This window comes from Lepidochelys olivacea (genome assembly GCF_965140295.1).
Source record: "Lepidochelys olivacea isolate rLepOli2 genome assembly, chromosome: 3".
Classification (NCBI taxonomy): Eukaryota; Metazoa; Chordata; order Testudines; family Cheloniidae; genus Lepidochelys; species Lepidochelys olivacea.
In genome coordinates this window covers 8,376,234-8,401,929 of record NC_140413.1, presented here as the reverse complement: position 1 = coordinate 8,401,929, position 25,696 = coordinate 8,376,234, and the positions used below count along the sequence as shown (strand labels likewise).

Here is a 25,696-nt window from a genome sequence, read left to right as displayed (position 1 = left end):
ACACCTGAATCTGGGACGATTTGTCATCTAAAAAGAAGGGCTCAGGTTTGGGAATCTCCCTCACATCCTCAGTCATGAAAACCGATGCAAAGAATTCATTTAGTTTCTCCACAATGGTCGGAGAAACTAAATGAATGCTGCTGGCTACATTCTGGAGTGAACCATGGCAGAAATCTGGGGAGGGATGGCATGTGACCTTGCGCCGCCCCCCAATCCCAGGTTGCCTCAGAAATACATGGCACCAGGTACCAGGAGAGGGGGGTCCCTCCAGGGGGCCCAGCCAGACATGGAGGGCTGAGAGCGCCAGGCAGGGAGGGTCGGTCACCCCCTCATGTGAGAGAGGTGTATGGGAGTGTGTGTGTGGGTGGGGGGGATAGGGGTGTGGTTGTCACCCCTCCCTGTGTGGACCCTAAAGCCTTAAAGATAAGAAGGTAAATAAAAGGAATCCAACTACTCAGTATTTCTTTTTAACAGGGGCTCAGTCAATTTGATGTTAATTTGAATGCTTGTACTGCATAGTTCTGATTGATTGACATTGAACTCGCTTGAATTTGAGTAATTTTACCTGGTGCCCCATATTCAGCATAGGGAAATATGGTCACCCTATGTAATAGCCTTATCCCCCTTGACTGCTCCTTTAGCATCTCGACCATCCAGTGGCCCCATTCGTTATTTAGCAGGCTTCCTGCTTCTGAGGTATCTTAAAAAAAATTATGTTATTATTTTTTGAGTCTTTGGCTAGCTGTTCTTCAAAATCTTTTTGTGCCTTCCTAATTATATTTTTATACTTCACTTGCCAGAGTTTATGCTCCTTTCTATTTTCCTCAATAGGATTTAACTTCCACTTTGTAAAGGATGCTTTTTTGCCTCTGCTTCTTTTAATTTGCTGTTTAGCCACGGTGGCACTCTTTTGGTTCCCTTACTATGTTTTTTAATTTGGGGTACATATTTAATTTGGGCCTCTAGTATGGCGTCTTTAAAAAGTTTCCATGAAGCTTGCAAGGATTTCACTTTTGGCACAGTCCCTTTTAATTTCTGTTTAACTAACTTCATTTTTGTGTAGTTCCTCTTTCTGAAATTAAATGCTCCCATGGTGGGCTGCTTTGGTGTTTCCCCACAAAAGGGATATTAAATTTTATTATGTTATGGTCACTATTAGCAAGCTGTTCATCTATATTCACCTCTTGGACCAGATCCTGTGCTCCACTTAGGGAAGGAGTCGGAATAGGGGCAGGGAAGGGGCGGAGCTGGGGCGGGGGCTTTGGGGAAGTGGTTGGAATGGGGGTGGGAGGGGGCGAGCAGGGGGCAGGGCCGGGGGCAGAGTGGGGGTCAAGCACCCACCAGCGCCAGAAGAAGTTGGCGCCTATGCTCTACACTGTAGTTTTTTGCCATGCAAAATATTTACCCAGTTAAATGTATCATCATCGGCTGGTCGCACCATCATTTCAAAGTAGGTTTTTGGCCAACTTTTACCAATGTTGGTGCACGATTTTGTACGTTCTTATGTTTCAGAAAAGTATCTGATGGACACTGCCCTTCAAACACAGAATTAATGGGTCAGCAAGAGTTGGGAAATGTTAGCTTCCCCCGCAGTGTCTTACCAACAAACCTCCCCCTGACCAGGAGCTGTGAGAGCAGAGGCTCTCTCCACCTGCTCAAAAGCAGGCAATTTGGTAGCAGTGCTCTCTCAGGAATCAGATGAAAATGAAAGAGCATTTCAGTGATACTTAGCATCAAGGTAACAGCTGCAGAGTAATGATATTACATTAGTGTGTCTAAAATTTTTCTTAGGTAAAGGAGAAAAAAATGGAATAATTTTTTTTAAGAGCGTAAATCTGCTTCCATGTAAATCAGGCGTTGATACATTTACTTACTGAGTATAAAATGCTTTATTTTTTTTTCTTTGGGGTAGTGATAGCCTTGGTGGATCAATTCACACATTTCTCTTTTCCATGGGGCAACATCAGTAACAGCAGCATCCTGAAGTTGGCAGAAGCTGGAGAAATGTTTTCAGAACTGGGGATGAATATAGGCCTCCACCTCAACACATACACATGAGATCCAGCACAAGGAAAACCAAATAGGAGCATCAGGTGCTTGGAGCTCAGCTGCTGATAGGGGAAGTGCTGTTCAGCATAAACACTGCTGGCATGATCTTTAGTGAAAGAATCTGAGAGAGCTTCTCCTCTGAGCCCTTTGGTCACTTGTTCTTTTAACCTGCTGCCCCAAAGCATCACCTTGATTTTCTACCCACCCAGCTCTGCTTCTATAGTTTCTTTAAAAAAAGGCATAACATGCCATTTGTTCTACACTCAGGGCCAGATTCTTCAATTATACCAATGCACCTCTGCATGCAGATCCAGTTTACCTGTACCATGATGGGTGTATACAAAAGCCTATGACAGATCACAAGATCTGGCCCTAAAAACAGCAGATTTTTAAAAGAAGGGATACTGCTATGTTTTTGGCTCAGTAGATCCACAAAGTTAGGAAGCAATTAAATAAAAGCTCTGAGAATTGTGCCATAGCATATACATCTAAAGGTGAGGCACTCTGTACGTGAAGAGAGAGAAATTGTGTGGGATAACATGTGGGGAAGCCCTATTCATAGAGCATATAGGACTAGCATCTCCTACCGTCATCCAATGCCAGATGTGACCTTGTCCATGCAATGAAATGGATGTGACTAAATCGTTCCCTGGAAGGACCACGTCTAGATATCAGAGAGGAGTTCAGTCTCCATGGCCCTTTCAGTGATTGGCCTTTGTGCTGAAATTGCCAGCTAGGTTACCTGTTTATTTGTTGTTCCCTTTCCCCTAATCTGCATCTTCTTGTGTGTCTGTCCTTACACTGTGAACGCCTGGGGGCAGGGACCATGTCCGCTTTTCATAGAGTTTAAAACCAGGAAGGACAACCGGATCATCTGTTCTGACCTCCTGTAAATTTCACCCTGCTGCTCCTATGCTGAGGCCATTGACTTCAGTTAAAGAATTTCAGTCCTCAAGAGACTAAACTATTCCATGCCACTGGCAGAGAACAGGAGAGACCAATGTGTCACCAAGGTCTGGGGTTCCAGCAACAGTAAGGAATTGATTAGGTGAGATATGCCCAGATGATCCTAACAGGCGATCTATGCCCTATGCTGCAGAGAAAGGCAAAATGCCCTTAAGGTCCCTGACAATCTGACCTGGGGAAAATATCCTTCCTGAGCCCAAATTTGGTGATCAGTTTGACCCAGAGCATGTGAGCAAGACATGCCAGCCAGGTAGCTAGGAAAGAGGGCTCTCTGTACTACCTAAGGGTGCTGATTCACTCTCTCTCGTCCTGTCTCTAGCTAGGGCTAACCTTGGATGCTTCAGAGGAAAGTGAACACCCATCCCCACCCCCATACACCAAGAATACATCTGGACAATTGTGCACCTGGGAATAACATTCCTTCCTGACAACTAGCTGAAGCCTTGCAGTGCGAGATCTGATGATAGCTATTGTCTTAATTGAGAGGCGCAAGTGTTCTGAGCGTGTTGAGGACAATGCTGAGTTTCCTGTTCTCTCCATGAAGGAAGGGGATGAATAGGGGGATCTGTAGATTCACACACTCCAAGGCCAGAAGGGACCAACAAAACCATCCAGCCCAGCGCTTCCCCACCCTCACAGGTGGTAGAATTTCCCCAAGAAGCCAGATTAAAGCATATCTTTTAGGATACGTCTACACTGCAGCTCAGAGGTGTAATACCCAGCTCAGGTAGATGTACACAAGCTAGCTTGAAAGCTAAATGTAGCAATGTGGCTGCAGGACAATGGGCTAGCCACCCAAGTACAACCCCATCTGAGACCCCAGGTACATATTCAGGCAGCTAACGGGAGCTGCTGCCATGGCCATGCTGCTCCTTGAGCAGAGCTAGCGAGTGTATGTCTACCCGGACTGGGAATGACCCATCCCAGCTGCAGTGCAGACGCACCCTTGGAAAGATATCCAATCTTGTTTTAAAGATTACGTGCTGGTGAGTCCACCATCTTCACTGCAAAGCTGTTCCAATGTTCAATTAGCATCACTGCTAGGAAACTGCATCTCATTTCAAGGCTGAAATTTTCTACCTTCAACTTCCAGCCACTGGCTCTTGTTTTGCCTTTGTCAACAAGGTTGAAAAGCCCCTTCTATCGGATTCCTTTCCCATGTGTAAGAACCTAGACACAGTGATCACATCATATCACCTCTCCACCTTTCCTTTGACAAGCTGAATACGTTAAGCTCCTTAAGCCTCACGTCGAGGAGCTGGAAAACAAGCTTTATGATCGCTTTTGTGGCCCTCCTTTGAACACTCCTGCATATTTCAAAACTCTCTTGAAGTCTGGACACCAGAACTGGACACAGTGATCCAGCAGCTGTCTTTGAGTGTTTGGAGAATGCTCAATTCAACCCCAGTGCTATGCTAAAGAAACAATAACATTTTTTAAAAAGTGCCAAGCATGATGGTTTTTCCAGTGTGGACACAGGTTCATTGGGACCTGTCCTGAACCCATCTCATCTCACAGGTCACTAACTTCTTATCATGTGATAACTTTTGGCCATTACTGAGCTGGGCTGGATTGGAAACTGCAACCTAGACAGTGAAAGACTTTTTGCAATTTTACAAACAAGCCCATCGTTTAGATACAAGCTCTTCAGCACAGGAGATCTGTTCTCTGTGAAACGCTTAGCACGCTTGATGCACTATAAAAGAACGAATCATACCATCGCAACCCTAATACAAAGCTCCTGGGATAGCCAGCATCTTACTTTTTCATAAGCTTTTCTTTTAGAGCCAGACAAGGGCTCCCATGGCATTAAAATGATGGAAGATGCTACATGTTGCTGACAGCTGCCTCTCTCTTCAACCTGGCAGCACACACAGCCTTGGCCAAGATGACTATTTCTGCCTTCCTATTAAATGATTGGCAGGAAAAAAAAAAAAAGCTTAAATGTGGGCAATCAGACCACATATTGTAGTCTTAATGCATCATTTCTACAGCCTGTCTGCTCTGTCACAGCCCAGAGAGAAGGTGCCAAGGTTACTAAGCAATGAACATCTCACACTGCCCCCTGCTCTCAACCACACTAATAAGGCCAACCTTAATTAATTTTTTTATTTCAAAACATGGGTATGGGAAGATTTGTTAGAACAATGCAAGACTTCACTGATGCAGTAACGCTTAAATTTGGTTCCAAAACATAGAATATCATGGTTGGAAGGGAGCTCAGGAGGTCATCTAGTCCAATCCCTGCTCAAAGCAGGGCCAATCCCCAACTAAATCATCCCAGGCAGGGCTTTGTCAAGCCTGACTTTAAAAACCTCTAAGGAAGGAGATTCCACCACCTCCCTAGGTAACCCAATCCAGTGTTTCACCACCCTCCTAGTGAAAAAGTTTTTCCTAATATCCAACCTAGACCTCCCCCACTGCAACATTAATCCTTGTTCTGTCATCTGCTACCACTGAGAACAGTCTAGATCCATCCTCTTTGGAACCCCCGTTTCAGGTAGTTGAAAGCAGCTATCAAATCTCCCCTCATTCTTCTCTTCAGCAGACTAAATATCGCCAGTTCCCTCAGCCTCTTGTCATAAGTCATGTGCTCCAGCCCCCTAATAATTTTTGTTGCCCTCCGCTGGACTCTTCCCAATTTTTCCACATCCTTCTTGTAGTGTGGGGCCCAAAACTGGACACAGTACTCCAGATGAGGCCTCACCAATGCCGAATAGAGGGGAATGATCATGTCCCTCGATCTGCTGGCAGTGCTCCTACTTATAACAGCCCAAAATTCCGTTAGCCTTCTTGGCAACAAGGGCTCACTGTTGACTCATATCCAGCTTCTCGTCCACTGTAACCCCAGGTCCTTTTCTGCAGAACTGCTGCCTAGCCACTCAGTCCCTAGTCTGTAGCAGTGCGTGGGATTCTTCCATCCTAAGTGCAGGACTCTGCACTTGACCTTGTTAAACTTCATCAGATTTCTTTTGGCCCAATCCTCTAATTTGTCTAGGTCCCTCTGTATCCTATCCCTACCCTCCAGTGTATCTACCACTCCTCCCAGTTTAGTGTCATCTGCAAACTTGCAGAGGGTGCAGTCCATGCCATCCTCCAGATCATTAATCATTATAAACATATTTATGAAGTGCCAAACAGGTGCTCAGCCCTCCACAAAACATGACATAGTCCCTGCCCCCAAAACGCCCCATCTCAATAAAAAAGTATCACTGTTAATTAGATTAAATGAAAGACATTCCAATATCAACTGATCGTAATATTTTGCAATGAGTATTTCTTTACACAAAATCTGCCTTCATCCCCATCTGCAACTGCTTCCATAAAGAAAAACACAAGTGCGAACACATAAAATGACCTATCAGTTTTGCAGCATTATCATTAATTCCAGTGTCCTCTCTTCCAGAAAACCATTGATCATCAAGTTGGGAGCAAGATTATTATATCTAGTAGGAACAATATAGCCCTATTATTGCATCAGAGTTAAAACATTTCCCATAACTAGTTTTCTTTCTTTCTTTCAGTTTATCTGAGGCTGTCTGAACAAGAGTAACAAGCAAAGACACTAGAAAGATGTAGAGACTATCCATGGAGAAAAGCTAAACAGCGAAGAACATATACCAAAGGCCAGACAAAGTTGGGAGCCAACAGAAGCTTTGGAAGAGCTGAGCCCGCTTCTGTATTAATAGCAGAGAACATTACAAAATCTTGTTGTTATAAGGCTTCAAAACACAAAATTGCTAGATTAGCAGATACAGGACTGTATGCGAGTGATTTAAAGCATAACCCACCTATGTAGCACTGCTATATAATAGAAAAGGAGAAAAAAAGAAGTCATTTCTTGCAGTATTTATATTTCTTTTCTGTCTCTGCCTTACAGTAGCATCCAGAGACTATCATCATGTTGGTGCCATACACACACATAGAAAGAGACCGTCCCTTCCCTGAAAAGCTTACAGTCTAAATAGACAAGACAGATAAAGGACGTATTATCCCCACTTTACAGATGAGAATGGAGGCACAGAGAGTTTAAGTGACTTGCCCAAGGTCACACAGCAAGTGTGCGAGAGCCAGGGACTGAACCCACATCTCGTGAGTCCAGTGTCTTAACCATAAAACCATCCTTCCTCTCGAGGTCCCAGGTTGATTTTATCTACCTTCCTGGCCCGTCAAAACTGTTCCTGCTCTACAGGAAGGGAGAGTCTTTTTCAATGTTACTCAGCTGAATTCAGCCTGAGAGATGCCAAAAAGGGACAGGTCTGTAGGTATACATTTACCTAAATAAGAATTAATCTGAGAAAGTAGCTCCCATGCCCCATTGTCACCAAAGAACTCCCAATTCCCAATGTGACACCACAGCTTGGAGTAAACGAGTCACAGAAGGGAAAGGGATACAGTTGCCTTCCCAGCTACTGGCATTGTAGGGGAGACAACAAGAAGAAAAACAGACAAAACGAAGCATGCCTCTCTGTAGAAAGTTAGAAAACAGAAAAGGCACATGCCGATAATTTAATTTTGTGAGTTCTTTGGAAAAAGAGCTGTGTTTTAGTGAATGGTCGTACAGCACCAAGCACAACGTAAGTTTCTTCGGGCAGGAACCATATCTCTGTCAGTATGATGTATTCACCATTAGCACTCCACAAATATATATTAATTATCCACTGACTGGCCAGTCTGGACTGCAATACAATTGGTTGCATGGCAACAGTTCAAAGCAGCGGATTGTCCTAAAAAAAAAAATCCCCTCGAGTAGAAAATTCAAACAGCTATGGAAAAACAAAAAGGGTTTTCCAAGTCTCTCTTAGTAAATTGAGTGTTCTATTGGTCCGAAAGGGAATTTAGAGGCATCAATGCAATCCCTTGGCATAGGTAAGTGTCACTTTGTCTTTACAGTACTTGAAAAGGCTGTGTAAGGTCCCTTATGAAAAAACAAAATTAAAAAACCCCAGTAAGCGGCTGTTCAAGAAACTCTCTCCTGTGCCAATACAAAAGAAAAAAAACCAACAGACAAGTCCCCAGCCAGTCAGACAATGAAGTAGAACTTCAGAGTTTAACATCAGTTCATTTTGATTTAAATTGGTAAACTCTCATCAGAAATCAGTTCTGAGGAGTGAAAAGACACATAGGAAGATATGGGGGAGGGAGGCGTCACTGCTGAGTTTAACAAGGACTCTCTTACCGTGGCCCAAAACGCTCTCACAAACAACCCCAGGCAATACTGTAGCAGAAGGATCTATAAGGTTATTGGAAAACAAATCTAAGCAGCAGTTTCAATCTTCAGGAGAGGCAGTATTCTGTTTTCCAGCACTTTCCAAAAGCTCCAGTCCTCTTTTCCTGTCAGTTTTTGGGCCATGTCTTCTGTCAAAGGGGAATTTCTGGGAACTATTCCATAGGATGGAATCTGAAGGCAGCTGATGCTAAAACTTGTTTCCAATAACCTTACAGATCCTCACACAGTGCCAATTGCAACATCAACAGGGATTGTAAAATTGGTGTTCCTCACTGATCACAGCAACCTATCAACACCTCCCTCCCCTGGGCACAGTCTCTCTCTGAACAGCATTTCCAGATGCTTGAGAGAAAGAACAAAACTCAGAACTGTGTGTCTGAACCTAGCTGACCTTAAATTAAAGTATTCCTGGACCAACTGATGTATGAAGCCTCTTTATGTGCAGTTTACACACACAGCACTTGTTTTCAAAATCTGTTTTTACTGGAGTTTTACTTAACAGAACTCAGACTTTTGGAGCAAAGCTCACAATAGACAGACTGAGTTTTGACTCCCTTTAAATCAATTACATTTCAAAGGGAAGACAGATGGCACAGGGTGGGTATAAGCAGGCCTCAGATTAAACAAAGGAAAACTGAGGCTGAATAGTATCAAGGGGGTGGTCAGGGACTGTGGGATTTGTCAAAAGGGAGTAATGGAAGCCTGGGTCAAGCAAGAAACTACAAGGAAGAATCCTGCCAGGGGACAGACTAGATGATAACTTCACAAGTAACACTGCCATCCCTTATTTCTGTGATTTTCTATACCCACAATTTTGATTTTTCAGAAGAGAAACAAGCAGGCTTTGCAAGACAAATCTTGACACCATCATATCCCAACCATAGGGTCAGGGCATGATCCAAAACCCATGACACCCTACTGAAAGACTGTCCTTGGTTTTAAGGGGCTCTGGATCAGGTCCTTAAACCTCCTGTTAGTTTATATGACACAGCTATTTTCAATGCTATGGCATGTTTAAAGTTCCCTTCTCTTGATCCAACAGGGCTTATCTATTATTTATATTGAGAGGCTGGGTGTAAATTTAAAGCCATCTGATTACACCTCCAACAGAGACTACATATTCCCACACTTTCAGAGGGTGTGAAAATGAGCCAAGCAACCAAGAAACAGGCCAGAGCTGAAGACCTGGAGAGGCAGTGCTTTGGGTCACTTGCTGCAACCAAGAGTTTACGCTTAAAAACAGTTCTATTCCCAAGTAGGCTTACCCCCATTCCTCCCACTTTCTAAAAAGTAACTCAGTTACGGGATATCACCTCTTGGAAGATGCTTCAGTGCAGCAAGGTGAAGTGAACAATCAGTGCCACTCACAAACATGACCCAGGGTTTATTTCAGAAGTAAAACCTTAGCTTGTTTTGTTTACCAGGGTTTGTCTTCTCAAGCTGGTACCATCTGTAAAATGCCCTTTTCTTTTGTTCACTCAGGTCTGACCCCTGCTGCAACAGCCAGTGAGAGATCCGACTCTGGCTGATACCTACAAGAAAGAAGGAGGGAGAGAGAGAGAGAGAGAGAACACTTTTGTTCTATTTAAATTTTGACTGGATTCAGTGCTAGTGAAAGGTACTGGCTTAAGAGGCCCAGAAATGGAAAGCTAATATTTTATACACAGAAAAGGTAAACGGTTCAAGCTTCCCCCGCAGTGTCCCACCAGTGTGCCTCAACTTTTGTCCTTTATTATTTTTGACCTGACTCAGACTCCACCCCCACAGCAGGCACGTAGTCCAGCAGTTAGTAGAAAGTTCACCAGACTTTGGAGTGGGCAGGTCTGGGTTCTATTCCTAGCTTGGCCACGGACTCTCACAACATGACTTTGAGGAAATCATAATATCATTCTGCCTCAGTTTCCCCTCCATAAAATGGGAATATTGGTACTTACCCATCATTGTAAAGTGCTTCGAGATCTACAGACGAAGAAGTTTATTAAAGTGATTATGATGATTAAATGCTTGCAGTGCATGCAGTGCTCGACAATGAGGTGAAAGCAGAACAGCAGTCTGTGATATACAGATATTAGTCCAACAGAAAATGAAGTCATTCACCTACCAAGTCATATCTCACAGGCCAGAAACAAAACAAAACCCATCTGTCAGATGATAAACCGCTTCCAAACACTATGTACCTGGGCTGGATTAGACCCTGTGACCTAGTTGTGAAAAGTTCCATCTCTCCAAGAGAAATTTAAATCAGACTTTCATAAAAATAGTAAGAGGAGGAAATTTCCCAGAAATTTTTTCAGAGTGAAGCGGAATGCAGGATCAACATCGGCATTCCATCCATAACATTGAAGGACAAATTAATTAGGACACAAACCAAAACTAACCAAAAAAACCGAGGACGACTTGTGGCACCTTAGAGACTAACAAATTTATTTGGGCTGAAGCTTTTGTGGGCTAAAACCCACTTCATCAGATGCATGCAGTGGAAAATACAGTAGGAAGATCTATATACACAGAGAACATGAAACAATGGGTGTTGCCATACCAACTGTAACGAGACCAATTAATTAAGGTGGGCTATTATCAGCTGGAGAAAAAAAAAAAAACCTTTCGTAGTGATAATCAGGATGGCCCATTTCAAACAGTTGACAAGAGGGAGTGAATAACAGTGGGGCGGGGGAGAAATTAGCATAGGGAAATAATCTTTACTTTGTGTAATGACCCATCCACTCCCAGTCTTTATTCAAGCCTAATTTAATGATGTCCAGTTGGCAAATTAATTCAAATTCTGCAGTTTCTCATTGGAGTCTGTTTTTGAAGTTTTTTATTGGAGAATTGTGACTTTTAGGTCTAAAATTGAGTGACCAGGGTGGCTGACGTGTTCTCTGACTGGTTTTTGAATGTTATAATTCTTGAGGTCTAATTTGTGTCCGTTTATTCTTTTGCGTAGAGATTGTCCGGTTTGGCCAATGTACAGGGCAGAGGGGCATTGATGGCACATGATGGCATATATCACATTGGTAGATATGCAGGTGAACAAGCCTCTTATGGTGTGGCTGATGTGATTAGGTCCTATGATGGTGTCCCTTGAATAGATGTGCGGACAGAGTTGGCAGCGGGCTTTGTTGCAAGGATAGGTTCCTGGGTTAGTGTTTTTGTTGTGTGGTGTGTGGTTGCTGGTGAGTATTTGCTTTAGGTTGGGGAGCTGTCTGTAAGCGAGGACTGGCCTGTCTCCCAAGATCTGTGAGAGTGAGGGATCGTCCTTCAGGATAGGTTGTAGATCCTTGATGATGCACTGGAGAAGTTTAAGTTGGAGGCTGAAGGTGACGGCTAGTGGCGTTTTGTTACTTTCTTTGTTGGGCCTGTCCTGGAGTAGGAGACTTCCGGGTATTCTTCTGGCTCTGTCAATCTGTTTCTTCACTTCAGCAGGTGTGTATTGTAGTTTTAAGGCTGCTCAATAGAGATCTGGTAGGTGTTTGTCTCTGTCGGAGGGATTGGAGCAAATGTGGGTGTATCTTAGAGCTTGGCTGTAGACAATGTTGTCTACTTATGCTACATTGATGACATCTTTAACATCTGGACCCATGGAAAAGAAGCCTTTGAGGAATTATAACATGATTTCAACAATTTCCATCCCACCATCAACCTCAGCTGGGACCAGTCCACACAAGGGATCCACGTCCTGGACACTACAGTGCTAATAAGCGATGGCCACAAAACCACCACCTTACACCGGAAGCCTACTGACCGCTATACTTACCTACATGCCTCCAGCTTTCATCCAGACCACACCACACGATCCATTGTCTACAGCCAAGCTCTAAGATACAACCGCATTTGCTCCAATCCCTCTGACAGAGACAAAGAAAGTAACAGAACACCACTAGCCGTCACCTTCAGCCCCCAACTTAAACCTCTCCAGCGCATCATCAAGGATCTACAACCTATCCTGAAGGACAATCCCTCACTCTCACAGATCTTGGGAGACAGGCCAATCCTCGCTTACAGACAGCTCCCCAACCTGAAGCAAATACTCACCAGCAACCACACACCACACAACAAAAACACTAACCCAGGAACCTATCCTTGCAACAAAGCCCATTGCCAACTCTGCACATCTATTCAAGGGACACCATCATAGGACCTAATCACATCAGCCACACCATAAGAGGCTCGTTCACCTGCACATCTACCAATGTGATATATGCCATCATGTGCCAACAATGCCCCTCTGCCCTGTACATTGGCCAAACCGGACAATCTCTACGCAAAAGAATAAACGGACACAAATTAGACATCAAGAATTATAACATTCAAAAACCAGTCGGAGAACATGTCAACCACCCTGGTCACTGAATTTCAGACCTAAAAGTCACAATTCTCCAATAAAAAACTTCAAAAACAGACTCCAACGAGAAACTGCAGAATTTGAATTAATTTGCAAACTGGACATCATTAAATTAGGCTTGAATAAAGACTGGGAGTGGATGGGTCATTACACAAAGTAAGAACTATTTCCCTATGCTAATTCTCCCCCCCCACCCCCGTTACTCACACCTTCTTGTCAACTGTTTGAAATGGGCAATCCTGATTATCACTACAAAAGGTTTTTTTTTTCCTGCTGATAATAGCCCACCTTAATTAATTGGTCTCATTACAGTTGGTATGGCAACACCCATTGTTTCATGTTCTCTGTGTTTATAGATCTTCCTACTGTATTTTCCATGGCATGCATCCGATGAAGTTAGTTTTAGCCCACGAAAGCTTATGCCCAAATAAATTTGTTAGTCTCTAAGGTGCCACAAGTACTCCACGTTTTTTTTGCTGATACAGACTAACACGGCTACCGCTCCAAAACTAACCAGTTTCACAAGTAAAGAGACAGGTCTAAAAACCCACTTGGATGCAAATCACACTCATTTGTGATCACCACAAGCTATTCCAACAACTTATATAATTCAGTGTTCAAATGGCTGAAGCAGAAGGCTAACAGATGGGGCAAAGGAACTGCCAAGGGTGCATTCCCAACAAGTGTTAACAGCGTACAAACTCTCTTGGGAATTAAAGTTCTAGGAAGTGCTCACAGTAACAATATATTGCTAAACACCACCTGTGCCAACACCTGTTTAGAATTATAATACACAACACAAAGTTGCTTTTCATGAGGTACTCGCACCTACCTCTCCCATCTTGTGTTCTCATGATCATATTTAACTTATGAGAAATAGGCTCCAGAAGTTTTACATTTTCTCTAATAAGGGATTTTTTCCTAACATGTATTTTTGAGTTAAACAAAGATGCTAATAACATTTCAGAACGATTCAAAATCTCAGGAGAGTCTAATTCATATGGGTTAACTCCAACTAGGTTTTCAAAAATCATAGTTATGTTCCTAACTAGCCTGCATTTTATAGAATTCTGGAGCTACTAAAATGTCATTTGTCCTGCAGGAAAAGGGTGGGTTTGGTTTTTTTTAAACAGGAACTTTTGTGTTCAACAGAAATCCTCGTGCAAGGATGCATGAGACTTGAAGGCTCCATGAGTATATTCTGACTGGCTTGCTGCAGGCAGGACTGTATGCTTTTATTGTAGATCCCAAACCAATCTCTTTCAGGGACTGCCTCTGCCCTATCTATCAAAGATGGTGCAAACAGCTGAGGCCCTCCCACTTAGTCATCCCCGGGGTTGAAATCATGTCAACTGGAAGCATGTGCTCAGTAAAGGGACTTGGTTCTGAAACCTGTGTCCTTTGGTGTTCCATCACAGTCCACATCAGGACACTTTTTGAGCACAGAACTACATGCCTTAAGTGTTTGGCCTCTCAGTTATGGTTTTTCAGCTGGATGAGTTTTGTCTGTTGATGGGTGAGGGTAGCATTAGTTTATTACCTGGTTTCTAAGTACCGTGGTCTACCTTTAATTATGTAATAAAAATATTGTGTGTACAGTTCTTTGGTAACAAAGTAGGATATAAAAGCAAAGTATCAAATACTAAAGTTATGGATGCAGAACATATTTTCATAATAATATATTGGGGCATCCACTCTTTGCCAGAGAGGCTGCACCGGCAACTTGCTACACTTGTTTTGTATAAAATAGTACAGATTGCAGCTACCTAATACACTTGTGCTGCTTGCAAACGTTAATGGTAACTTGGTCCAGTGGTTGAAGCAAAGGAGTGAGAGCCATGACATTGGGGTTCTATTCCCAGCTTCACTGCTGACTCACTGTGGTCTTTGGTACATCACTCCGCAGTCAACCCCTTTCTGTAAAACGGACCTTTGTACAGGACATTGACATGCACAGATTAGAACAGTGCTCTTCTACAAATTCTATGCACACTACTGCAGGTTCCAACATGACATGCTCTGTAATGACTACTGCATCCCATGACCTGCACTTCAGAATGTTGTGGGCTGCATCTCGTCTATATCAATAGACTAACTCCAGGTAATCACTCCTGTTGAGAATCAGATCCTTTTCTCTCTGTCCACACAGCTAAAATTCTTGTTCAGGCCTCATATCTCAGTCTCTGTGGTTTCTCCAACACCCACATCACCCCCAACCCTCCCACCTCCAGCCCATACAAAATGCAGCTGCTGAGGTCATCTTCCTCGCTCACTGTTTTGATCAGTCAACTTTTTAGAGTTCTCCATTGGTTCCTCTTTCTCTACCGCATCACTTTCAAACTTCTTGTGATCACTTTCCTCCCCAACTCTTCATCTATCTTTGTCAGTTCAGTTCGGATACTCTCTGGGGCAAATATTGTAGTTTCCACTGTTAGAAAAATGCTAGCACATTTTGGATGCTAATGCAAATTAAATAATACTTTGTATTTATGAAATGCTAGCTAAGACTACTGGGAATTATTTCCTCTGTGAAATACACAATTTTTTATTATTTGGATCATGATCCAGTCTAGAGGCCCCAACACTGTACATAGTACACAAAGCAAGAGATGATTTCTGCCTCAGAGACCTTGCAGCCTATATAGACACGTATTATTATACTCATTTTACAGTTGGGAAACTGAGGCAGGGAGCGTGTGACTTTCCCAACATCACACACGTGAGTGACAGAGCCAGGAACTGAACCTAGATCTTTTGAGTCCCAATATAGGGCCTTAACCACAACTCCATCCTTCTGTTATTTATTTTTAATGATGTCCTTGTAGCAAAAACAAATAACAAAAAAGATTATTTGATTGTGATACAGTTTCTAGTTCCTAAAAGTTTGGTTTTATAAGTGGACTCACCAGAGCACTGGGAAAGGGATGCTTCTCAATCCAACACCAGTACCATCCAGTAACATAGCTTCTAATCCTGCTATTTCAGGAAATTACACTGGCAGGAAAAAAACGCTGCCAAAAGCAAATTCACGAAGGTAATTATCTGGAGCATCTAATATCCGGCTGTCTGGAAAAAAAACTCTCAGACTGACTCACGGATCACGAGGAAGATCGAGGTCCGTTGGTCTCTGGGCCAACAAGCCAGAAATACTGTACATCACGATGACGGCACCCAGCTTTGTCATAGAAAATGCAGGGGGGAGAGGCAGTCACAAAAGAACCAGGGCAAATTCTGATAAGTTTGACATTTTAATGAATATTTGTCAAATGCCTGCAATTCTGTCCCTCTTCCTGCTTCTCTCCATGCTCCCATTTTGCCTCTGTCCTTTCTTTCTGCCAGGTCTTTTCTCAGACACACTCCCCATGGCAGGTTCCGGTTCACAGATGATGATAACCCAGAGATATTTCCTCAGACTGCACTGCTCCTTGGGCCACGTCCCCCCGAGCAGATGATTTGGAAGAAAATTTACCTCCCACATGCCAAAGAGGCAGTAAAAACCAACACCAGGAGAAGGCAGGCACAGAGGCTCGCTACTCCAGTGTGTTCAGCGCATACCTGCTCACAACCCTGGAGACTGCTGCTCACACAAACCCCTAATCACTGGTTTTCCCCTTCCTCTCACAGATGGGTGCGTTCATCCTCTGTGGCTGCAATTTTTATTTTTTTTAATGTCTCTTGCAAAAAAGTATATAGAAGCACCTGGAAAGTATGGGATTTGGACAGTGCTTAATCTGTAATGAAAGAGCTGGGGCTCAAGCAATTAGGTGCCGAGACTCAAGCAATTTTTTTACTTTCATAACTGACAGCAAGCCCAGAGGTGCCGGGGCTATGAACTGCCAAGCCCAGAGGTGCCGGGGCTCAGCTCTGGCAAGCCCAGGCACAAGTTAAGCACTGGTTTTGGAGGAGAACTGACTGATTTTATGCCTTCATTCTCGTGTTTATAACAACGAATCCTGGATTTGTACAATATGTGCCCGCAAAGAACATCGATCAACTTTGTACGTTAGCAAGGTTTGTTTGGAGGAAAGGTGCAAAGATCAAAATCGTGTTAAAATAAATCCTCACCTGTGTCACCACCAACACCAAATATTTTAAAAAACTGTTTCTCATCATTTATGCTGGTCGATAACTTTTTGAATTCCATTCAGTGTGACAATGGAACTACTCTAGTCAGTTTCATTTTCTTCATACTGGGTTTTGCTTTGTGCACTATTCCATGTTGCTGTGTTTGGCTTTCCAACACTGCATGGATGATTATTATTTGTGCTAGGTTCTGTACATACCATAGGAGATGGTTCTGTTCTCAGGAGCTTATTGTCTAAATAGTCAAGACAGAGAAAGGGTGGGACAGGGATGAGCCATACAAGTAGAATGAACAGAATGATTGTTGACAAACATGTTAGAAAAAACCCTGTCGTTATGTATTTTTGAAACATATGAACTGATGTTCTAAGAGAGAGGATAGCTAGGCCACTAGCCTAGGACCCAGGAGGCCTGGGTTCAAGTCCCTGCTCTGCCACAGATTTCCTATGTGACATTGGATAAGTTACTTAGCCTCTCTGTCCCACAGTTCCCCATCTATACAATGAGCAGTACCCTGCCTCAGGGGTGTTGTGAGCACAAATACATCAATAATCTGTGAGGTGCTCAGATACTTTTATGGCCCCCATTAAATATATAAATAATGCAGGTATTAGGTTTCAAAAACCTACACTTAAACTCTGCCCCACCCTCAAAACACCCCAAATTCAAACCCTACATCAGGGTCCTAAATTACTTGGCAGCTTCCTTTAGTAAGCACAGAAAAACACTCTTTGCCCTACTGCAAGGGATCTCAAACTTTTTTTTGCTGGGACCCCCTTTGAAAATATTTCAGGCTGTGACAACCTTCCCATACCATGCCATCCTGACTTCTGTACTGCTAATGGCAGCAGTGCTGCCTTCAGAGCTGGGTGCCCGGCCAGCAGCTGCTGCTCTCACAACCCCCCTACAATAGTCTTGTGACCCCTTTTCGGGTTGGGACCCCCAGTTTGAGAAATGCTGCCCTAGTACCTATAACCACTTGGTTCAGAGGCAAATTTTCAGTTTTTATCACAACCGATTAAGACATGCCACTCTCTGTTATTGTTAAGGGGGATTTGGCATCTCACTCACCGCATGCAATGTTGAAAACCTATCCTTGAAGGGAGTAAAGCTGCAACTATGTTAAAGGAGTTTCAAACAACAAGATGGGAAATTCAGCAGGAACTATTATTAGCTCCTGTTTATACTGTCATTTTTCTTATCAGTAGAAGATTATTTATACAGCTCCCAACCCAAGAGCTTCTTGTTTATCTTATTACAGAAACCATTAAAGAAAGTTGCTATAAAAAGCAGCTTCTGTATTTAGTACGAGCGCTAGTAAATGCTCTGATGGGTTTTTCTCCTTATCAATCGTTTCTTTATTTTCTGGTCACCATTTCATAATTTCCTTTGCCATTTTTCACACTGTTCTCTTCTGACACTACAGACGACTTCACTGTGTGCCTTCCTCATTTACTACTCCATGTCAGTTTTATTATTTGATCACTTCATAAATTTATGGTCATTAAAAAACAAAACAAAAAACAAAACTAAGTAGGGGGAATATGGTTCAGACTGAAAGGCCTACATTGTACTACCTCAGCTACAGAATTCAACATTCAGCTACAATTAGATATTTTTTCTCTCCCCTCCTTTTCCCACCATCCCCCTCACCAGCAATGGAGAAATAAAAAGGAAAAAGTCATAGCGTGCTACTGCAGATGCATAGTAAAGAGTGTATTTTTTTTGGTATGGTGCCTTTTGTACGAACTCTATCCCAAAACACTTCACAAAAATTAAACAGGATCCCAACAAGGAGAGCTGGGACCAAGGGTCAGAGCAAATCTAAGGCTGGAAGAAGTGGAGGAATTTGCAGTCAGGTTCCATGGCAGGGTCAAAACCAAAGGTCAGAGTCCAAGTGAAGTTTCAGGGTCCAGGTGAGGAGGCAAAGTCCAAGGCAAGTCAAGGTCAGAGCAGGGAGCAGAAATGATTATGGCAACTACAGAAGATCCACACTGTCGTCTGGACACTTCCTGGAATGCCCCTTGGGTCTGTATAGAGTGGGGAGCCAGTGAGGAACCATGAGGCTGCTGCTTGTCAGACCCCTTGAGACGGAGCTTCCCATAGTCTGTGTCCACAGCAGGATGTTGGGCCATAGAACAGAAGCGGGTTACAGCTGCTGCTGAGTAGCATCATGGAGATGTCAGCAGCATGGCAGCTCAACAGACCTGGGTTCTAGACCTATAGGGGGTCTTACAAGTTGCTGCAGTGGAGGTAAGATTAGGAAAGGGAAAAAGAGGTTTTCAGAGGAGATTTTAAATGGGATGGAGGGAGACAAGAAAGTAGTCCCAAATGGCAGAAGATTGAGCAGAGAAGGCTCTCGCATCAAGAATGGTAAAATTATGTGAAGAGATGGGGAAGAAAAAAAAGGGGGCCTCTGGCTGGCAAGTAGAAGGAGATAAAGAATCATATCCTCAGCTAGTGCAAATCAATTTACACCAGCTACGCTGATTTACATGAGCTGAAGATCTAGTTCAAGATCTGTGATTTGAAATTGACATATACACCACTTTAGCTACCATGCAGTCAACAGTCACTCACTCACGTGCTCGTCCCTAACAACCCAATTGAAGAATGCCTTTTTTAGGAGAGACAGGGGGAGTTAAAAGTTTACACCTGGAATCCTGAAGCAACGTCCTTCAATAGAGCTGCACTGTCCACATCAGCATTTTCTTTAAAGGCCTAACCGACTGGCAACACCTGCAGGCAAAGCTTTAGGGGAGGGGTTCATCCATGAGGTAGTCTTTTTTGGTCAAATTGGGATTTATAACAAGAGGGCCAGAAATAACCCTAATTTTGGAAAGATCCAAGGAATGCGTCTTGTTTCTTTTCCTTTGCTCACAGCATCTGCCTTTGTAAACTGAGAGTGGGTACACCGGAAGAGGTTGCACACTTCCCAAGCATTTGTTCACTCTCTCTTCACATGTGGGGAGAGATGGAAAAGAGCTAGAACACCATCCAGGCCATCTTCCCATCGGTGCAGGATCATTTCCTACAAGGCAATTCTCTAGAACTTCTCCTCTCACAAGAGTTTGGCACTTATAGTCACATTTTCTTTCTTAACTATCTGACTATTTCAAGACTTCTATTCAGGCGTGGGTCTAAAAATAAATAAATAAAGGTCAGGAAGAGTAAGTTGTTTTGTCTCCAGTTGTACTCCTGATTCTGCTACCAAACTCTCTGGATGGCCTTGGCCAAGCCACTTAAACCTCTCTGCAAAGAATTAATCCACATTTGTAAAGTGCTTTGCAAACAGCATGTTGTGTGAAGGTCTAAATAGCTTTACTGGAGTCTGCTCACTCATCCCTAATGCCAATGGAGAAAAAGAGGGAAAGGGGAAGAAATACGGTACTTTCCCCTTTGAAACAAGGTTACAGATAATATGGCCATTCCCTCACCCCTCACATCTGCCTTTTATTATTATTTGCGACTCAAGGACAAGTGGACAAACTCTCACAATCAGTATGCTAAGTGTATTGATGCCAGCTATGGATACATTCCCAGATATATATTTGTGTATATACATTTGCCACACGTAATAGTGTAACTTCAGAATTAAAGAAAACTGTTTTAGTTTTAATATAGGAACTCTGCGCTTATTGCAATGCTGTAAAATAAAATTTGCTAGCAAAAGCCACACACACACACACAAAAAGTGATTCACTGGGGAAGTTCTATGATGTGTGGGACAATGGGTCTTAAATCAAAGGCATACATTATCATGACTAAGCTGACAGATCTGCACTGCAATGCAGAAAGCTGAGCAATAATCCAACATCTGCACAGGCACACACAGGAGGCTAGACACAGGACTCAAAATGAATAAAGGGCTCTTCAAGCTCTTACCTGTTACCTGTGCAACAACTGCTTGAGAAATCCTCCGATTGGCAAGAAAGGCTTTGATTTCCTCCTTTATCACGCTGCTGTCCCTCCTACCAAAACAAAACAAAAAACAAGAGAGACAGACAGACCAAAGGGCACTCTGAAGATGTAAAATGGTTTCGTTTCCTTTGCTTAAGGGGTGGGGGCCTCTGTGCGGCGGGGGGTGGGGGGGAGAACAGTCAAAATAGCTCACCAGTGGACACTTCTTTTAATGAGTGTCATGTTTGATCAAATCATCCCAGCAGGCGGATGGATGACTCATAGCCTATATAATACATACTAGGTGTAGGGCTGCCATATGGAATGTACAAAGTTTCATTACACAGGGATGAATAAATCTCTCACACCTGCATTAAAACTCAGTCGTAAAATGAAGCACAAAAAATAAAAGATAGCAGGGTCTGCATGGTTAGCTCCACAAATGAGGATATCGACAAGCCCTCTCAAACATTTCAAACAACGGGGCTGAAGGAAGGAAAAGAGATTTCGCAACCTCCACCCCAACAACCTCCCTCGCCCCCAAAAGCCTGGTGTGTGGGTGCACTGAATGAAAGAATACCCGTCATCGTTATATCCCTAGTTTTTCTGGAAGGATTATTTTTAAAAAATGTGGAGAGATGGTTCAGAAGGGACTGAATAATTATGCTAAAAGAAAAAGAATTTATTGGTTTCTTAGGGGCTGTAATATGCAGCAAGCTTAAACTGCAGTAAACAAACGCCTGCACCTGTGAAATTCAGAATCCGTTTTGTTGGGCTTTTAAAATCAGGTCGGGTTTATTCCTGGGGAACACATTTTTTCTTTGACTTTTTCTGAGCAGGGTTCGGTGATCAAAATTGTAATGTGACCAGCCTCAAGTTTGGAAAGTGTGAGTGAAACACAAATACTGCAGGTTCGTCATCTCTTCTACGCCCAACCCGCACCCTCCACACAAGAAAACATGGGACATTTCAACAGGAACAAGCACCAAACACTATCTGGGGCATCATGCTCATGAACTCCCAATCCGACAACAGGTAGATTTCAGCGAAAGGAGCGCCTGCCTACTGCTACCCTCAACTCTTTCAGATTCCCCACTATGCTGAGCCCAAGCAGCATGACTCACCACCTTTGTGGTTCTCCCCACCCATTTCTGAGTCTCCTTGACCCAGCCACCACACCTTCATTCAGTCCCTCCTTAAAAGGCATGTCCTCCAGGGGTCTGCAAGCCCCAGTCCAATATTTGCCAAGTATACATGAGAAAACATAACACTCCAAAACGACGACGAAAAGCAGCAGCAACAACAAATAAATCATAAAATACAACACCCCCCCCCAACTGAATTTAAAAGACATGCTACATTTCATCACTCATTCTGCCTCTTGCTTGAGCTAATCTTCCATCTCTCGTCTTATACACTATTAAGATCATGGATTCTTAATTTTGGAGCAACAACCACCCTAACCTTTCCCATATTGCTAAATGGAAGGGGTATCCTGCCTAACAAGGAAGAAGCCCCTCAACAGGAAAAAAGATGACCACTGATCTTGACTATAAGTTCTCCATAGATGATACCTGCCTTTTCATAATTGTTTTTATTTCAATGCTGTCATTCTTGGCCCTACATAACACACAAACAGAGGCAGTCCTGCCACAAGGAGCTTATTATCCAAAAGGCAGATAAGACATGATATATTAAGTCCGTGAAGAAGGCATTAACAGAGCTGTTTCCCTCTTCTCCCATACAACGTTGGGAAAGAGAAGGCATTGGACTGACATGAGCCCGTGGTGGAGAATCTCATGGGAGAAGAGGGCTGTTTCCAAGGGATTTGAATGTGGTGAGGATGGAAACAGTGCACTGAGATAAGGAACTCAATCCAGGCTTTGGAAAAAACTAAGACTGAAGAGGGATCCGTGACATAGCCCAGGACAAATGTGCACAGGGCTTCGAAGGGGAGGGTGGCCAATGGGGGACAAACATGCGGATAATTATCTAAGGCACCCCTCACACTATCGACAATACATATAAAAACTAAAGTAACCCTCCCGCCCCGCTCCACCCGAGATGCAGCTCTCTTCTTAGAGGGTTCGTCAGGCTGATTTACTGAACCATCTACAAGTTTTACTAACCTCATCAATTCTTCCACTTTGTCATCTACATCCAAGTCCTCTTCAGAGGCTTCAAAACTGTACGATCTTTGAGCCAAGCTGTTCGCAAGTGGATAGCGTGTGGGCGACATCTTCCCATTGAAAGCCGACAACCTCTCGTTACTCTCCCTCCCGTTCTGATTAGTAGTGCAAGGCTGTGGGGAGGTGTCGTAACTGTTGCTAGGCGATGGGGACATCCCAGAGTGCTGGGTCTGCGTAGAAGCTGTGGCTGTAGAGGAAGATGCTGGGATATTGTTGGTACTGTTGCCGTAGGAACCACCTGCATAGCTAGACCTTCTTCCAAACTTGTCACTATGCTCTTGATCGAGACGGTCCAAGGTTTCCAAGGCGTGGAGGATTTCGTGTCTGGTCATTCCAGTACGTCTCAGGCGCTGAAGCAGGTCTATCTGCTCTATAGTAAATCTGGGTTCATCTGTGTAGTGAGACATGGTTTCCAGCAGACTAAAAATAAGGTGAAATGTGAAAGCAAACAATTTAGTGCAAAAGCTCACTATGGGACATGTACAGCATCTCAGGTATGGCACTTAACAGAGGACAATAGGCCTGATTCTGGTCTCATTTACACCAGTGTAAATCATATAAGTGAGAGGGCAAGCCGGCCCAATGGGTGGAATCCCTCTCACTCATTGAACTCGATGGCAAAGCTCCCATTAACTTCAGGTTCATTGTTTGTTTGCTTCTGGTAAAGAATAACTTTGCATAGTTTTCAGAGAATACCTCACTCTCTTACTTCAAATCTCGCCCAACATACCTTTTGATTACTTTCCCATCCCCAGCTCCCTTTTCTACTCTCTTATCTTCAATAAACATGCCTTATGGAATGACAACAGTTGCTCCATAATTAAGGCTGCAACTGAGATTCCGTTATATGCCCAATTTTGCCCAACCCCCAAATCCACCAGGAAAGTCCCATTGGTAGAGCCCTGTGTGGATACAAAATTTGTATGCACATCTGATCCGCAAACATGGTCCGTGGATATAAAGTGGATATCCAGATTTGCAGGGTTCTACCCATTGGCCTCAAAACTCGCAGGTTAGAGCTGGGCCAGAGGTACAATTTTTCTAAAAATATTCAGGGATGCAGAAAAGGGTTAATGAGTTTTATGATTCCCTAATGTCAGAAGTGTGAAGAGTTCAAATAGTCTTAACTTTTTTGAAGGAAGGAGAGAGCTACAACCCAGTTTCTTGAACTTCCCTAACTGAAATCTAGTGCCTTGCAGCACCAACGTTGATTGAAGTTTGATTTCAGAAGCTGTTAACTTTTGAATCTGGAATGTTGCCATGGATCACCAGATCACCAGACCTGACAAGCAGAGTGCAGCATGTCTAATTACTGTTAGAGACCTGAGCTCTTTCATTTAAAGAAATAAGGCCCCAGCCTTGTTCTTTGCCAAGGGAGATCTCATGTGTAATCACTAGGGAGGCTTGTCAAAAGAACCTTTTTCCTCCTAAACTTTGCATAATGGTGGACAATATCCTGAGGCTTGCTGGGCACTCCCCCTTCCTGGCAGGCCTCAGCAGATCCATGGGAAATGGCCATACGACCCCTTAATCTTTCTCCCCTCAAGTTCCCTCATAATAGCTCTTCTAAAGTCTGCAGGAAGCAGGGGCCCTTCTTTCAGCCATCAGAAGATCTTGGAGATCGCGGCTGGAGGTCAGCATGAGAGTGGGGAAAAAATTATGGGGCATTCTTCCCTTCCTGTGGTCCTACACAAGGGTGTGAGGGGAGAAGCAATGGCAAACTCTCTGAAGCTCATTGGAGCCCACCTGGAATCCCAAGCATGGCAGTGGTGGGAGAGAGAGCTGACAACATACTGAAACCAGTGGGGGAATGGGGCCCCAATGAGAATCCCAAACCTTTATAGGAGTGGGGCTGCCTGCCCCAACAACCCTGCATCCCTAATGAACTCGGTGTTTATGTCTTTCTCTGTGCTGGGCCAAAGGCACACAGAAGCTGCAGTGGTATGGCAGTTCCCAGTCCTGACTACTACTGGTGTTGGTGTGGGTAAAGGGGGGTCCTTTCCAGGCACTCACACCCCAAGCTGGAGCTCTGTGACCTGCGGGGAGAGAGATGGGCCACGCTAGAGCTACGCTGCCGTACCATGATGCTGATACAGGGTGCAGGGGTCCCTTTAAAAAGGGTTTTACCCTTGTCGATGGAATCCCAGGGTAGAGAGGGAGGGGCACTGAAGCAGAACCTCCCACCTCCAGTCCTGCACTGTTATATGTACTCAGTCCCTTTCACTGGTTTGCTTCTCACAACTGTAGAAGCGGCTACAGCTGCATTCTTAAAAAATGATTTAATGAACGAATGCACATTTTTCTTCTGAAGTCCACAAGTGTGTACATCCTCGCAACCGCTCTGCACTGCTGCTGCCACCGGTGGAGAGGTGGGTGGGTAGGGGGAGGAGGATTCACAGGGACTCATGCCCCCTCCAGGGGACCCTAGCTGCGAGGGTGGGATCAGACTGAAGTCATGCCCCCAACGCGGCTCTCCTTCTGCCACTGGCAGTGTATCACTCTCATGAGAGTCTGATTTTTATGGCTGATTAGTATTAATTTCTCCAATAAGGATTATTTTAAATTAAAAAAAAACAAAAAAACTGGCTCCCAACTTAGCCCACTATAAGCAGAGAGTAACAGCCAGTGTAGAAATCTAATAACTGAATGGAATTGCAAACAATTAAGAGATGGAAGCCAGCTCCCAGATCATTTAGCTTAGTCCTGAGGGAAAATGAAATTATATATAATGTAGGGAATATCCTTCTCTGAATTCCCTTCAGTTTGTTTGTCTTTCTATTACCAAGGTGCCCTGAATGGTACACAGTGTTCCAGTGGTTGTCCAGTCATTTGTCTATCCTGCAAAACAAAGGTGGGTTCTTAACTCAGATTTGCTAATCCAAGTTAAAAATAGCAGTGAAAACATAGCAACGCCAATTTTAACTTGGGTTAGCAACT

At 43.6% G+C, this 25,696-nt stretch overlaps 1 protein-coding gene across 11 annotated transcripts in view; it reads right to left on the bottom strand.

Moving 5' to 3' along the window:
- Positions 1-25,696, bottom strand: part of HMBOX1 (homeobox containing 1) — a 142,508-nt gene that overhangs the window by 35,164 nt on the left and 81,648 nt on the right. For 10 of the 11 annotated variants that reach the window (XM_084623911.1, XM_084623908.1, XM_084623914.1 and 7 more), the window contains 3 exons: positions 22,700-23,179; positions 20,556-20,641; positions 9,667-9,777 (listed from right to left, as the gene is read on the bottom strand). In XM_084623911.1, coding sequence (XP_084480037.1) covers positions 9,667-9,777; positions 20,556-20,641; positions 22,700-23,179 — 677 coding nt within the window. The remainder of the gene's footprint in view (positions 1-9,666; positions 9,778-20,555; positions 20,642-22,699; positions 23,180-25,696) is intronic. The other variant, XM_084623909.1, reaches the window with a different exon arrangement.